The sequence below is a fragment of the Vicia villosa genome, linkage group LG6 (genome assembly GCF_029867415.1).
Source record: "Vicia villosa cultivar HV-30 ecotype Madison, WI linkage group LG6, Vvil1.0, whole genome shotgun sequence".
In the NCBI taxonomy this organism is placed as follows: Eukaryota; Viridiplantae; Streptophyta; class Magnoliopsida; order Fabales; family Fabaceae; genus Vicia; species Vicia villosa.
This window is the reverse complement of record NC_081185.1, coordinates 78,805,148-78,821,658: the sequence shown is the minus strand read 5'-3', so window position 1 is coordinate 78,821,658 and position 16,511 is coordinate 78,805,148. Positions and strand designations below refer to the sequence as shown.

The following is a 16,511-nucleotide window of genomic DNA, read 5'->3' as shown; positions in this document are numbered from 1 at the left end:
TGTTTAAATGTACTAGTGAACCATATATTACTGTAATATCATTCACAGAATTTTGTGCAACTACAACAATTAATATTGATATCATACTCAAATGGAACAGCAAGAGTTTGAGATTTTCACTTTCAGGAGCATTTTTGTAAAAGAGAAGAGTTGTTCAAGCAATAAGTGGTTAAAAATGTTTCCAAAGAGCTATCATTAATAGACATAAAAAAGACCGTCAATATTTTAATTAAAACAAACACTAAAACAGCAGAGAATGTAGCTTCAAGATGATACACTGAAACAACAATACACAAAGAGAATGTAGCTTCAAAATGATACACTGAAACAACAATACACAAAGAAAAAAGACAGAAGAAAAGTGGATGCCTAATCCTTTGAAGTGCAGTCATATCCATTTGTGAAAAAAATATAAAGAAATTAAATTCTATCCACCATAATGCATTAATACAAGTCTATATCAAGTCTATATCACAGCTGATTGTTGAGTTTAAAACATGGTATTAAGATCTGTCAATTAATTCATGATTCAGAATATCTACTGGAAAGCATTGAAGTTAAAATAAATGATTGCATAAACAATTGGAACAATATATCATGGGATAGGAAAAACTTACTTTCGACATGTTAAAAGAAATAAAAACTGAATATCTACTTGAAAAATGTGTACCAGGACCAGTAATAAAGAAGACAAAAACTCACACTTCCAATGGCTTGGAAGAGGGTAGTATTGAAAGAAGTTTCAGTGAGAATAGGCATAGGAAAACTAGTAGCACCTACAACCAAACTTGAAAAATGTGTACCAGGAGGACCAGTAATAAAAACTCCATGAAGAGCTTCAGACTACTATTCATATTTTGGTATCCCAAGTCTGCTAACTTCAACAGCAGAGTTTCATGAGATTATGGATTTTAACCGTATACTTGCATATATAGCTTGAAATCTTGAATGCACATGTCTGGTTGTGCATTGCAATGTAAAGGATTTCTATGTATGTTTTCCCAGTTAAGAACAAATGATAGATGAACTACTGATATTGATATCATACTCAAATGGTATTGCAAGAGTTTGAGGTTTTCACTTTCATTTACACAAACAGGAGTAGTTTAAATAAAACAAACACTATAACAGAAGAGAATGTAGCTCCAGAAAGGATCTTTCATCTTATTATGTACCATTGATAATGTTGGATTTGCATGAAGCTGAGATTGTAAACCAATAATTCAAAATAAACTCTTATTAGACAAGGCACTGAATCAACACGCATATATTTGGCGATATACCCGACACATTATAAAAATTTTCAATATCAAGATCTGCAGCCATATCCATTTGTGAAAAAAATATAAAGATATTAACTTCTATTTACCATAATGCACAAATACAAGTCAATATCAGAGCTAATAATTGAGTTTTAATCATGGTGATAATAAGATCTGTCAATTGATTCATGATTCAAAATATCCATGACAAAGTATTGAAGTCAAAAGAAATAATTGCACAAACAATCTGCACATGAATTCATAAAAATTAGAACAATATATCATGGGAGAAGAACTTACCTTCAACATGTTGGAACCAAGCTTTCGACATAAGCCCTGATAGAGAACCAACATATCTTATTGTTAATTCTAGTTTTCTTTGCTCTGTTATTTCTCCGGTTATAAAGAATTGCACTGTCTTGTTGGTCGTTTGCTAATAATAGTGTATCACCGTCCTCAGAAAGATGCAACGGTGTTAATTTAATACGTGGGTGACCAAGTTCATAATCTACTCCAACATTGTGATAACTAAACTTAAGAAATTGAGACCAAGATTTTTCATCTCCGAATTTCGTCATCTGCCATATGAAAAATTCAGTTTCCTTATCATAAGAAAAACAAAGGGAATCCATCATGACACAAATATTTGGTGATATACCCCCATGATTGTCATAATTTTCAGGGGGCATCAATTGTGTGAATGTCTCTGTGCTCAAGTCAAGCGATATTATTACAAATTGCTCAACAATATCATCTCTACCAAACACATCCTGAATGGACAGCCAGTTAATAATGTTACTCAAATGTACACCATCATACTCATGACCAAAGTACAATTGAAGAGGAATAGCAGGAAGCCCATGAATAGTTCTCCAAACATTATCACCTAAACTGAATACTTTCACATCAGTTTCTGATAGAGTACGATCCACAACTGAACCTAACGCCGTAACTTTATAAGTCTGAGTTGAATTATCATAACCAAACGTGAACTTACAATATTTATAGTTATAGAAAACGGTCCCTTCTTTATCAGATATTGCTCTTGTAGCAGGATTCCAGAACCGAAGCCACCTTTTTTTATACCCATTAATCTCATTGAGAGAATAACCTACCAAGCATACTAATCCATTGCATGAACCAACAATCTCAGTACAGTTCTTGTTGTTCAATTGGTAATAAGGATCACTAGGGATATCAATGCTACGGTTTTTCCATAATAGACTAACGGGAAAGGGTACAAAGCTGTGATCATCGTTATGTGCAGATATCAATGAGAATTGTGGATTTAGTTCCGATCGATTAAGATGATTTTTGATGAATATAGGATCTGAGATAAGAGTGTTCCATAACTTACTCACACATTTCATCTGCATCAGATATTTGACAGTAAGCCGAGAGAAAATATCGGTGATAAGCTCATTGGGAAGAATTGGTGGCTGTGATGGATTGGACTTACGGTGGTGACACCGTAACTTTGGAGGTTGAGTAGCCATGAGAGCAACCTAGTGTAGTGAGAGACGAAAAGTTGATGCCGCAATTTCTTCAGAAGAGTATAAACAAGCCAAAGACAATTGACCCTAATTCTATATACACCTGCGTACTGATCAGTAATCCCTTTCCTAATTTTATAAATTTTAAAAGAGATATTAATTTACAATTTTATTTAATATATAAATGTAAAAAAAAATAATTGTAAAATATTAATTTTTTGCTAAAATGATATATAATTTAAGAATGATGGAATAATTTATATATTTTAATCTATTAAAATAGATTACAAACTAAAAAAGATTTATTTTTTGAATCAATAAAAAATTGGATTAATTCAAAAACCATTAATACAAAGGTGATCACAAGTGATCCAACCTAGCATAGCTCTATAAAAAGAGGTTAGCTATGCACTTTCTATATTTATTAGAGAAAAGCTAACATGTGCCCCAAGGGCACAAGTTAATGAGATATTTATAGAAATATTTTCTTGAAATGCGTGAATTCAATGTATCGAAATTTTAAATATGACTTTATTGCATTTAATTACATTTAACTTTTTCTATTTATAATATCTTTAACATGTGCCCTAAGGGCACACGTTAGCATGACCCTATTTACTATTATACCAACCCCTATGAATAATGTTTTCTTTGATATTATTTACAATTGTATCTCTATCATAAGTTTTTCCAAAGCAAGTATCATTTCTAAGCTTCAAACAAGAGTAGATAGTTTCAGCAATTGCCATCTTCATCATCCCACTCTTCTTTTCTTTTCCATTGCAATACTTTGTAATCCATCTCAACTCACTTGTCCATTGCCGATGATGCCTCTGCACTTGCAGCCACTGCAACACTGCCTTCCATATGTAGTTCCTGCTCTCACACTCAAAGAAATGGTGCTCTAAGTCTTCCTCCTTCTGACAGAAGCAACAATTAGGGTCAATCCTCACACCAAATTTGTGCAGCCTTGTTTTGGTAACAAGTCGCTTATGGCAGGCCAACCAAAGACAGAAGATAGCAAGTGGTCAGGCTTTATTACCCTTGATCAAAGTATACCAATCTACATTAGGTTCGTGGCTCAACAACTCTTTATACAAGTCTCCCATTCTGCATCTGATGCCATCTTTAGTCTTGTCCCAGGTCTGCTGCACACTATGAATCGCATGCCTAGCACTAAGGATTCCTTTACTTATCTAGGAACTATTGGTATTTACCTCTATACTCATGAGTTATTTTCCTTTTAAGAAATATGTGTGCATCCATTTCACCAAAAGGCAGTCAGTTTTCCTATTCAGATCCCATAACAGCTTCATCATAGTGATTGTGTTCCATATCTCCAAGTTCAGGATGTTTAAGCCCCCTTTATCCATGGGTTTGCATATGGTGTTCCAAGAGATTGGGGATTTCCTGCTGGGAGCAGTTCCACCAGTCCAAATAAAAGTTCTACAGGCTGCTTGGATGTTCTGCAAGACACTTTTTGGTATGGGAAAGCACTGCATCCAGTAGTTGGCTATAACAAAACCTACAACTTTCACTAACTGAACCCTGCCAGCATAACTCAACGTTCTAGTGCTCTAGTGATGTAACCTGCTCAGAATTTTCTCAACAAGGGGAAGGTAATGAGCCACTGAAAGTTTCTTGCAAGATAGAGGCACTCCAAGATATCTGAAAGGAAGTTTTCCTTCTTGGAAGCCAGTCACCTGAATAATCTGTTGCTTTGTCGTCCCCTCTATAGCTCCCATGTAAGCCTGGCATTTTAGAGGATTCATAACTAGCCCTGTTGAATCAGAAAACACCTGCAAGGTTTGGTACATAAGACTAACAGACCCTATGTCACCTCTTTAAAAGATCAGAATGTCATCAGTAAATGTTAAATGAGTGAGCTCAAGCTTTTTACATTTGGCATGATGCTTGTAGTTAGGATTCAGCTGCATTTGGTACAATAATCTGCTAATATATTCCATTACAATCACAAAAATATAGGGTGAGATGGGATCACCCTGTCTTATACCTCTCTCAGCTTTCATCAATTTGGAATGCTCCCCATTGATATTATACCTGTAGGTGACTGTGCTCACACCATTCATGATCCAAATCACAAACTGATTTGGGATGCCTATCTCATGAAGGATGGTGTCTAAGGCTTTCCAATTAAGCATATCATATGCTTTTTGTAAATCAAGTTGTATCATGCATCTAGGAGTCCCATGTTTCCTAGTAGAACCTCTTATAAGTTCATAAGCTAAGAGAATGTGCTTGTGTATTTGCTGCCCTGGGATAAAAGCTGCTTGATTGTGCCCTATGAACTAAAAAAGATTTATTGATTTTAAAAATGTTACCGAATTAATTCTTGACTTAAGTTTGTAATCTAACAAAAAGTACTTTAAGGATGAAAATAAAGTCTTATGATTGAAAAGACTCTAGTAAATATTGTAGAGCTACATTATTCACCATCTTCTTCCTTGTCTTTTCAATATGTTTAATTCCTTAATATGTCTAATCTCTTTTTCAACGTTATTCCTTGAAACAACTACTATTCCACTAATCATTAACAATATCAATCACTACTAAAAATAAGATATTTGGTTTCAAGATTTTACATCAGGTATCAAGATAACTATTGTGAAAAGTATTTGTCAAGAAAAAAATTTAATTTAGTGATTTTACATCAGACATTTAACTCCACTCCTGGGAAAAATAACGCGGTGGCAAACTTGTAATTAAAAAGAAAATGGGTTATAAGGGCTTTTACATCGGTGCATTACGAAACCGATGGGAAAGGGTGGACTACTTAGACTTTTACATCGGCTCACATATGTACCGATGGGAAAAGGTGTGCTAATAGGCTTTTACACCGGCCCACATATGCACCGATGACTAAAAAGAAGGACAGTGGGTCGGATCCGCCCTTCCTTCAACACTCAAGTGGTTTCTAAAGAAACCCTATCCTGAATAAGAGGCAGCGCCTCTTCTTGTTCTCACGAGCTCTCTCACGATAAACCAACAAAACTAGAAAATGTCCTTCTCTCTCGATTGTTCTCTGCGAAACAACAATAAAACCCTTGATTTTCTTCTTCTCCTTCAATCGCTACTTCCTCCCTCTCGTGGTCTCTTTCACGTCGCTCTCTATTTCACTCGGAGCCAACAACGATTCTTGCTCTCTCGCTCTCTTGCCGAACAAACAACGATGAAGCTCTCTATCTCGCGGTGAACAACAAACATAAATCGGCCTTACATTCAATTGGCACTGTTGAGGTCCAAAGATTTACACTGGACCAGTCTCGAGCAAACGTTCAATTATCACTGTTGGATTACGTTTGAGTCGTTAGACCTACTTGGATTGTGCTTTCCTATTAAGCATCTTATTTCATAATGATCATGGCTCTATGAGCTAGAGTTAGAATCTTGTTCATGTATGAACCTTCAGTTCAGTGATCTCTTAAAGGAGAGGCGCCAGTATTGTTTAGAGGAATATAGTGATGGTTACTTACCATACACACGGCAACAGTGTTGGCTAGTAACGGTGGTGTATTGCAGGCACTCAAAGTTCAAGTTCGGATATGTAGAGACCTCTTTTATATTAACTATTTAGAATTGAACATCTTTGTAGGGACTTCTTTTATATTAACCATTTTGAGTTGAACATCTATGTAGGGACCTCTCTTATAACAATATAAGTGGCTTCTTCCTGATAATTAATCATAGTTTAAGTCTCTAAGAGACGTTTACTAATTTCAACTTATGTCATATTATATTGGTGTATATGAGTTTGTAGGACTATTAGAACTCAATTATGCTAGTACCCATGGAGTGAACATGTCATGATTGTAAAGTAATTTTTTAGACCTTTTTGTGATATTTGTAAACAAGTGGATTTGATTTAAAATATTTGGTATTGATGGATCATAGTATGTATGCAATGAGTAACTTAAAGTGTTATTCGGTATTGAATTGAATGTAGCTTTTTGATATTTGCACACCAAAGGAATGATTTTGTGTAAAAAAAATTATAAAATGTACTACAATAGCATTTTATAAAGAGTGCTATTAATGAAACATCCTATAATAGCACTTTTAAAGTGCTTTTAAAGTGCTAAGACTGGAATTTTCTTCAACCAAAGAAAGTACACTTTGGATTTGCTAGAAGATAGTGGATTACTTGCCTCCAAACCCTCTGCAGTTCCATTTGATCCTAACACAAAGCTTTCTGCTACTGATGGCCAGCCCTTTGAGGATCCCACATGCTACAGACGTTTGATTGGAAGGCTCATATATTTGACAAACTCTCGCCCAGACATTGCTTATGCTGTGCAGCACCTAAGTCAGTATGTTTCTAAACCTTTGGTACCTCACTATCAAGCAGCAATAAGGATCCTTAGATACCTCAAAGCTGTCCCTGCTAAAGGTATCCTTTTCTCATCTTCTAGCACTCTTAAACTCTATGCTTTTGCTGATTCAGACTGGGCAAGGTGTCCGAATACAAGAAAATCTGTGACTGGATATTGTGATATTCTTGGCTCTTCCTTGTTATGCTGGAAATCAAAGAAACAAAATACTGTATCACGTTCATCTACAGAAGCGGAATATCGTGCCTTGGCTTCTTTAACATGCGAGCTTCAATGGCTACAGTATTTGTTTAATGACTTCCAGGTTATATTCTCTCAGCCTGCATCCGTTTATTGTGATAGCAAATCTGCTATCTACCTTGCGCATAATCCTACTTTTCATGAACGGAGCAAGCATATCGAACTTGATTGCCATGTTATTCGTGAAAAGTTGCACTCCAAGTTGCTTCATCTATTACCAGTCTCTACAAAGGCTCAACTGGCATATGTTTTTACTAAGCCATTACACTCTCCTGCTTTGTCATCCATCTTGTGCAAGTTAGGACTCTTTAGCATCCATAGTCCAACTTGAGGGGGGATGGTAGTGTAGCTTTCCTATTATATTTGCTTTATCTCAGCCTTACACGTGTACAACTTATATGTCTTATCTATTAGTTATTAGCCTTTGTATATATACTTTACTCGTGTACTTTTCTACAATCAATGACTAAAGTTACAGCTTCTACTTTTCTCCTTTGTCTTCTTCGCTGCTTATTTGCATTAGCTATTTATTCAATTTCTCTTCTCCCATGGCTTCCGTGTGTTTTCACCACACCATTAACATATTTGGAACAGGTTAGACATTAATGTAGTAGATGGAAAGAAAATCCGTAATGGTCCATTTAACATTGTTAAACCTTCTTTACACTACAAAAAAGATGCTCTGCAGCGACGTGGATAGCACGTCGCAACATGCAACATCACGTGGCAACAAAAAAATAGCAACGTGGGCCAACACATCGCAGGAGCTAAAGTGGCAACTATGTAGCGACGTGGAGACCACGTCAGAAAGTAGCGACGTGACTCCAACGTCGCAATAGGATTACATAGGAAACAGCTCCCTGCACACACAGCAGGTGTGGCAGGTGTTGAAAAGTGTGTTTGTTGACCAATGTAGCGACGTGGTTTTCACTTCGCTACATTAAATTTTATTTTTTTTTAAATAATTAATACGCAGGATGTATTTGGTTTTATATAATTTATTTATTTATTTATATAATAAAATTTATATATAATAAAATACATATAATAAAATTTATATATAATAAAATTTATATAATAAAATTTTATAAAATAAATTCATATAATAAACTTTATATGATAAATTCAATTAAATAAAACTAAAAATTTAAAACTAATATTTTAATGAATTAAAATGTAGAATAAGTTACATAAATATAAATCATCACCCGGAAAATATTTTAAGAGGCATCATCATCCGGAAAATAATTATCCGGATTAAAATCATCACCCACTCCGTCATCCTCCGGCTCTTGAGGAGGAACATTACTGTAATTTCCACCTCCTTGCATAAACCGTCTCATCTGCTCCTCCATCTCAGCTTGCTTCTTCAGAATGCACTCTATCTGCCGCGCATGCTGCTCCTCCATATCAGATTGCTTCTTCCGCATCATCTCCATCTGGGCCTTATTTTCGCGTCTCGCCAATTGCCTTATTAATTCAGTTTGTTCCTGTGTCAGATTTGGTTGACGCGATCCACCCTCTCCATCCTGAACTCTTTGAAACAGATTGCGGTCACCACGTCTATAGCTGGACGCCAAATTTCCAGCCCCAAAAAAGCAACCATTCAGCCTGTGGACCTCCGATTTTTTTTAATACCGGGCCATACCTCTGATCTGTAGAGATACGTGAACTGACTCTTTTTTTGTCGCTTAATGCTTTCGCATTTTTGAAAATTCACAGAGTCGCCACCGACCTTTTATTTTATCCAATTAAGGAAAGGTTTATAAAAGAAACAGAAAAAAGACCTTTAAGATATTCTGGGTAAGGGGGTAGGTTATACAAAGGGAAGGTGTTAGCACCCTTTGTATCCATGGTTATCCATGGGCTCTTAAGTTTGCTTAGCTCACTTGTTTTTCGATCACTTTTCAATTGCTCTGAAATTGCTCATATGTGGTTTCAAATACTTTTGTAAATTGAATTTTGTAATGATCCGTGTGTGGATGTATACAAAATGCTTGTTTATCTTTCGAAAGATGTTTTTGAAGAGAACGTTAACTTTGTAATAATCCGTGTTTGGATGTATACAAAGTATTGTCTTTTTTGAAAGTTTTGAAAAATCAACAGTGTATGAGAATTTTGTTTGTTTTGATTTTGAGCAAGCAAACTAGGAGGTCTACCCTGAGTTGTAAGGTCTTTATCCTATTTCCTTTAAAAATCTATCCTTTCACCGGATATAAAAGCAAGGTTCGATTTTGTACTCAAAACAGTGGAATTTTGACTTTGATTTTGAAAGGAATGAGAAGGATTACCTGAAGAGGTGCAAGTGTGATTGTGATTGGATTCAGATATTTATCTTTGAAGTTAGTGATCTAACGGTTCAATTTTATCTTTGACATACACGCAGTTTATATTTGCTGGAAATTAAAATGCGGAAATGTAAAGTGCGGAAAGTAAATCTACGCTATTACATCGATTATGCAGGAAATGTAAACTAGCCTATTTACATGAATTTGACATCCTATACATTTATCTAGGAATTTTAAATTGCAAGAAAAATAAAAGGCATGTTTTTGGATTTTTTATGATTTATTTTAATTATAATTAATGCATGATTAATTAAATTAAAATGAAGAAAAAAGATGAAAATAGATTTAAACCTAGAAATTAAGTTTAAAATATGTACAAAATATTTGTTAATTAATTTTAAAACAAAACTAATTTTTTTGGAATTTTTGGAATTTGATTTGAAATTGATTTAAGCTAATTAAAACATAATTATGCAAATAATTATACAAATAATTAAAACTTAAGAAGAAAATTATTCAAAATATGTACAAAATTAGCTTATAATATATAAACAATATTTAACACAAAGAATAATATTTTTTAGGATTTTTTGATTGGTTAGAATAATTAAAAAGCAAATATATAAATATATACTAATTAATTATGCAAAATATTGAAATTTTGAAGAAAAATAAAATATTTTTATTTCAGAAAATAATATATTATTTTAGAAGTCTAAAAATATTTTTTGTGTATTTTTTGGATTTTTAAAACTATTTTTAATTAATTTAACAAAGAAATTAAAATAAAATAGAAAATAAAATAGAAAATAAAAGGGATACTTATCCTGTGTGGTAATCAGTGAGGGAGCATGGTGGGGAAGAGTGATCTGGCGCGTTGGATCATTCATTAAATGAGATCAGATGGTCCAGAAATTGAGGCACGTGGTGATCAGTACACCTGCAAAGCACAGAATCAGAGATAAATTTAAAAACACGCGCGCGCTTCTGGACCAATGAGGGGGAGACACCTCATCGTCTTCAACCTTCAGACAAGGCCTTTTACAGCGCTTTTGTAAAAAAGCGCTATTGTAAGTGAACCCTAAATCTGCAAAATAACGAATAGGGTCAAACAAGCATAGAAATCAGGCGCGATGGTACCATTGGATTCGTCTTGTTCCACTGAATGTAACCCTGCCCTTAATTTGTCTTAATTTTGGCCCTAATGAAGAACCCTAATTTTGAGCTAAGTAAACCCTAAAATGGTATATGCTACAAACATCCATTAAAATCCAATTGAAGCTCCAGAAACGACCAGAGCTTCAAACCAAACTCAATTATGCATCTACATCTTGTTAAATATGCGTGTGTTATGAGATATAAGTTGGTTTTAGTTTGAACAAACCGTGGCCTATATATCTCGATTCAGTGATGTTTAGGACTTGCAATTGATTGGAATAGTTTCAGTGAAGCTCAGAGATGATGTTTGAATGCTTAGTTTGTATTGAAATGGACTGAAATTAAAAACTCGAATTTGAATTTTCTTTGAATTTTTTTCAAGTGATTACAAGTGTATATGAGCAAGGCTTAGTTTCTGATTCGTGTCTCTCTTGTTACTGAACTAAGATAGCTTATTTATAAGCTATGTGTGCTTAGAATTGAAGCTAACTTGCAGCTAGTTGCCTTTGTTGAAACTTGGTTTTTAAATATTAAAAACCTTGAATTTTTGACCAAGTCTTGACTCCATTCAATGCTCTTGCCTTGTGCACCAATCCTCTGCAGAAAATTGAAGGTTCCTTGGGTGAGTCATGCTTAGATTGTAAGCTACCATTTATCCATGCATTTTCCTTTTAATTTTAATCTTAAAGTAAGATAAAATCATGCAAAAAATGGATAAAAAAGGTATGGGCTTAGTCTTGGTCGTGGGAGGCCCATTACATCATGGAAATGATGTTTGAATGCTGAAAACCTTGCCCCATTTGGAAAAAATGCATTTTTGAACAATGTTGATTTCATGTATTTTGCCAAAATTTAGCCAACTTCAACAAGGTGTAAATCCTTCAATTTTTGTCATATGAAGGAGATCTTGCACTTTTTGGAAACCTCAAAGAGTCCTCTAACCAATGCCTTTGGTCTCATGTCAAAATGATTTTTGAAGCTCCTTGTGTGTCCTTTTGAAAAAAGTGTCTTTTTGTTGACTTTGAAAATGACCTGTAATGTCTTTGATCATATTTTTCAAATGGTGAATCCAATGACCATGGGATCAATGGCATTTGAAAGATAATTGAATTTCCTTCAAAACAAGCTTTGGTTTGAATTTTTTGGATGAAGGATGAGAGAGTTATGATCAGTCAAATTTGAGTTGACTTTTCAGGCAAAAACCCTAATTTTGAATCTTAGGGTTTTGTTGATTTTTGATCTTTCCTTGATGAATTATGATCATCCAATGATCAAATGATGAATCCTTTGACAAAATATGGACTTTGACAAAAAATTTCATTTTTGACTGTCTGTTGACTTTTTGGTCAAACGGGTCGTCTGTTGACTGTTTGAGCTGCTGACGGTGCGTCTGAGTGAATTGAAGTTTGAAAATTTGTATGATGGTACTTTGAGATATATGGATGTGTATGAAATCCATTTGAGCTCTCAAAAACTTGTTGCTCCTGTAAAAACAAGAAAAACCCTGATTAGGGACTGTTTGTGTAGGAGACAGTTAAGCGTACCTGATTTTTGTGCAGTGTTGAGTCTCTGCTAATCGCGTGATATTCAGAAGACTTCTAGAACAAAAATCTTGGAATTTTGAATTGTGAAAGATTGATTTGATTGATGGTACAAAACACTGAGAATTGTACTGCCAGCAGTTTGGCTGTCAACTGACTGTCCAGGTATTGATGCAGCAGTTAGAGTGAAAAATCAACAGTCAAAGTTAATTTTGTTTTTTTTTGTTTTTTTGTTTTATGTGAAAAATGAAAGTTTATTTACATGACTTGTTAGAAAAACACAGACATAATAAATAACTAATATTTACTGTTACCAGTACAGTATGAGTTTACTGATTCTGCGCCTGCAAAAAGATTTAACTCTGTACCAATTGCGTCAGTACTATTTATCTGTAAATAAATAAATAGCATGTGTGAAGTAATAAACAATATTTGGCGTTTGTGTAAGAATAAATTCAACTGCAAGCCAAATTACTGTATAAGAAAAATTCTGAAAACTAAGTATTTCATATGTCAGGATATTTGTTGAAATAAAAATCCATGATTATATGAGACTCTTAATTTTCAGATTGGAGTTTTCTTGAAAAAAGATGTGGGCAAATTTTGGGGTATAACAGTTGCCCCTATTCAATCTTCTTAAACCTGAAGAAATTGTCTGAAATCTGAAGGTAGAAGATGATTGAATATTTAGATGCCCTGAAAATTTGCACTTACCTTGATCAGAAGAGATGTTGGAAGTTGCATTTGAATGTCGTCTGCGAAATGTTGTTGGCAGATTGAAACATTACCTGAGATGGGCTTTCAGATGCCACCTGGTAAATGTGTTGATGGTTTGTTCATCAGAATGAATCCATTGATTATATCTTGATGAAGGATTTGAAAGTCTTTGTGTTGACTGTTTCGGAACCGTCCAAGGTTACCGCTTTAAGTCTTGGAAGATAATCGTTACGGAACCTGTTCAAAGTTTTTCCGATTTAGATTTTGGAAGTTGATCATTGTGGAACCGTCTGAGGCATCGCTTTGGATCTGCAATGTTAGATCGTTCTGGAACCGTCTGAGGTATCGCTTTAGATCTGCAACGTTAGATCGTTCTGGAACCGTCTGAGGTATCGCTTTAGATATGTAATGTTAGATCGTTCTGGAACCGTCTGAGGTGTCGCTTTGGATCTGCAATGTTAGATCGTTTTGGAACCGTTTGAGGTATCGCTTTAGATCTTCGATAGTAGATCGTTCTGGAACCGTCTGAGGTATCGCTTTAGATCTGCAATGTTAGATCGTTCTGGAATCGTCTGAGGTATCGCTTTAGATCTGTAATGCTAGATCGTTTTGGAACCGTCTGAGGTATCGCTTTAGATATGTGATGCTAGATCGTTCTGGAACCGTCTGAGGTATCGACTTTGATCTGTGATGCTTGTTTTTGAGTTGGTAAGTGATCAGAATGAATCTTTGGCTTGATTATATTTGAGAGAACCGTTCATGGAATTCAGGTAAACACGGCATGTGATTGAGAACATCTTTGTTGAAGATATCCGTCTACCTGAAAAATCAAGTTAGTGATATGCAATGTTTATGATGCATGTAAATGTGAGATATTCCCGGAGAAACATGTATGTGATGTTGTGTATGAATATGCGCATGAACATGCGCATGATGCATGATGTATGATGTATGAATATGACGTATGAATATGATGTATGAATGTGTGAATGTGATGTATGTATGAATGTATGAATGTGATGTCAAGCTTCTAATTGGAAAAATAAATTCCCACTAGTCAGCTGGACATGAATGTATTGTGATCGTTGATGATCTTTTGTCTTGCTTGAGTACCCTCGTCTGGGGAAATTCTTTGAGAACCCGGGTATCCCGTTGAAGGATCTTTGACTACTGCTTGGGGAACCAAAGGTAACTGGAAGTTCTGATGCCCTTTCAAATGGGAATGAGGAAGATGCATAATCCTCCGATGCACTATCTGACCAAGTCCGGGTGTGGGGATCACACCTTCTGAAGATAGTAATTTGGAACAACCCTGCTGGGGAATAAGACTTCTTTTGAAGAGAAAATCTTTTTGAGGAATTTGCTGAGAAATGCGTTTCTCTTGGTGATTTCCTTCTGATGGAATGATGTCCAGCTGGCTGGGACATTTCCTGAATGCTATTCCTGTCTTTCCTGGTAAACATCAATCATATTCAAATGCAATATGTTCATTCAAAATTATCATTGGGACGCTTACGTGTTTAAACAGAAAAAGTGAAAATATTGATTTTTTTTTTTTGAAAAAGCTGCATTGAAAAGAGCCATGATAGGCGGGTTAGCACAGGGAGACAACAATCCTAGAAGTAGGAAACTGTCAGAAAGTTTTGAAAAATATTTATGAAGATAAATAGCTATGTGAAAATGATCCAGTCAAGTTTCAACTCTGCTATTGCCAATCTGTCTTCGAGCATCTCATCCCTCACTTGTTGGAAGAAAGTGATTGGACTGATCGGTGTCTTTGAGGTGTTGAATCTTGATGGTGAGTAGGCAGCTGAACGGAACACAGTTGTATGCTTCATTCCCTAACTTTTGCCTAGGCTGCCTTTTCAGGTTTTCAGCCTACCGGGATAGTATTTGTTTAGTCTCTAATTTTTGCCTGGACCGCCCTTTCGGGTTTTCAATCCACCGAGACGCTCATTTTTTGCCTAAGTTGCCCTTTCAGGTTTTCAACTTAGCGAGCTGTTTTTTTTATTTTTTTTAAGCGAAGTACTTTTTGACTATGTCAGCATTCACAGGGTGTGGGAAATCCTCGCCATCCATGGTGGTAAGCAACATGGCTCCGCCGGAGAATATTTTCTTGATTATGAATGGTCCCTCGTAGGTGGGAGTCCATTTGCCTCTGGGATCACCTTGTGGTAAGATGATGCGTTTGACAACCAAGCCACCAGTTTGGTATGCTTGACTTTTGACTTTTTTGTTGAAGGCTTTGATCATACGCTTTTGGTATAGCTGACCATGACAAATAGCTGCGAGCCTTTTCTCATCAATCAAGTTTATCTGGTCCAACCGTGTTTGAATCCAATCGTCTTCGTCTAGATTGGCTTCTTTCATAATCCTTAGGGAAGGAATCTGAATTTCAATTGGAAGAACTGCCTCCATACCATAGACTAAGGAAAACGGAGTTGCCCCTGTTGAAGTACGCGCAGATGTGCGATAACCATGAAGAGCAAAAGGCAACATTTCATGCCAGTCTTTGTAGGTTACTGTCATTTTTTGTATGATTTTCTTGATGTTCTTGTTGGCAGCTTCCACCGCGCCGTTCATCTTTGGTCGATATGGAGAAGAATTATGATGTTTGATCTTGAACTGTGTGCAAAGTTCAGTAATCATTCTGTTGTTTAGATTTGTGCCATTGTCCGTGATAATCCGTTCAGGGATGCCATACCGACAAATGAGATTGTATTTGATGAACCGGGCTACCACATTCTTGGTGACAGAAGCAAATGAAGCTGCTTCTACCCACTTTGTGAAGTATTCAATAGCGACCAGGATAAAGCGATGTCCGTTGGAGGCAGTAGGTTTGATTTCTCCAATCATATCAATACCCCACATTGCAAAAGGCCAAGGAGCCGTCAGGACACTTAATGGAACTGGAGGTACATGTACTTTGTCAGCGTATATCTGGCATTTGTGACATGTTCGGGAGTGACGATGGCAGTCTGTTTCCATGGTAGACCAGTAATAACCTGCTCTCAGGATCTTTTTAGCCATTGTATGTCCACTGGAATGAGTACCGAAGGCACCATTGTGTATTTCTTCCATGATCTGTTCTGCTTCCTTCTTGTTTACACAGCGAAGTAAAGTCGAGTCATGGTTGCGTTTGTATAAGGTTCCATTGCTTAGAAAGAATTTGGCAGCAAACCTCCTTAGAAACTTTCTGTCATTAATGGATGCCCCTTCAGGGTACTCCTGAGCTTCGAGATATCTTTTTACTTCATGGAACCATGGTTTTTCCTCGGTTCTTTCGGTATTGATCTCATTGCAATAGGCTGGTTCATCTTTCCTGTAGATGGTGATCATAGGCGCCTCGTTGTCCCACCTGACTTTGAACATGGATGACATGGTAGCTAAAGCATCAGCTAGTTGATTTTCCTCGCGTGGGATGTGTTCGAAAGTGATTTCTTCGAAGTAAAGAATCAAACTC

General features: G+C 35.8%; 1 protein-coding gene across 1 annotated transcript; it reads right to left on the bottom strand.

The window, feature by feature from the left end:
- Positions 1-1,372: 1,372 nt before the first annotated feature.
- On the bottom strand, positions 1,373-2,801 carry LOC131611706 (F-box/kelch-repeat protein At3g06240-like). The gene has a single exon (XM_058883613.1). The coding sequence runs from the start codon at positions 2,756-2,758 to the stop codon at positions 1,565-1,567; it is 1,194 nt and encodes a 397-aa protein (XP_058739596.1). The 5' UTR covers positions 2,759-2,801; the 3' UTR covers positions 1,373-1,564.
- Positions 2,802-16,511: the final 13,710 nt, after the last annotated feature.

What these genes read in the sequence shown, in the direction of transcription:
- LOC131611706 (XM_058883613.1), bottom strand. Translation starts at nt 2,758, where the DNA reads ATGGCTACTCAACCTCCAAAGTTACGGTGTCACCACCGTAAGTCCAAT.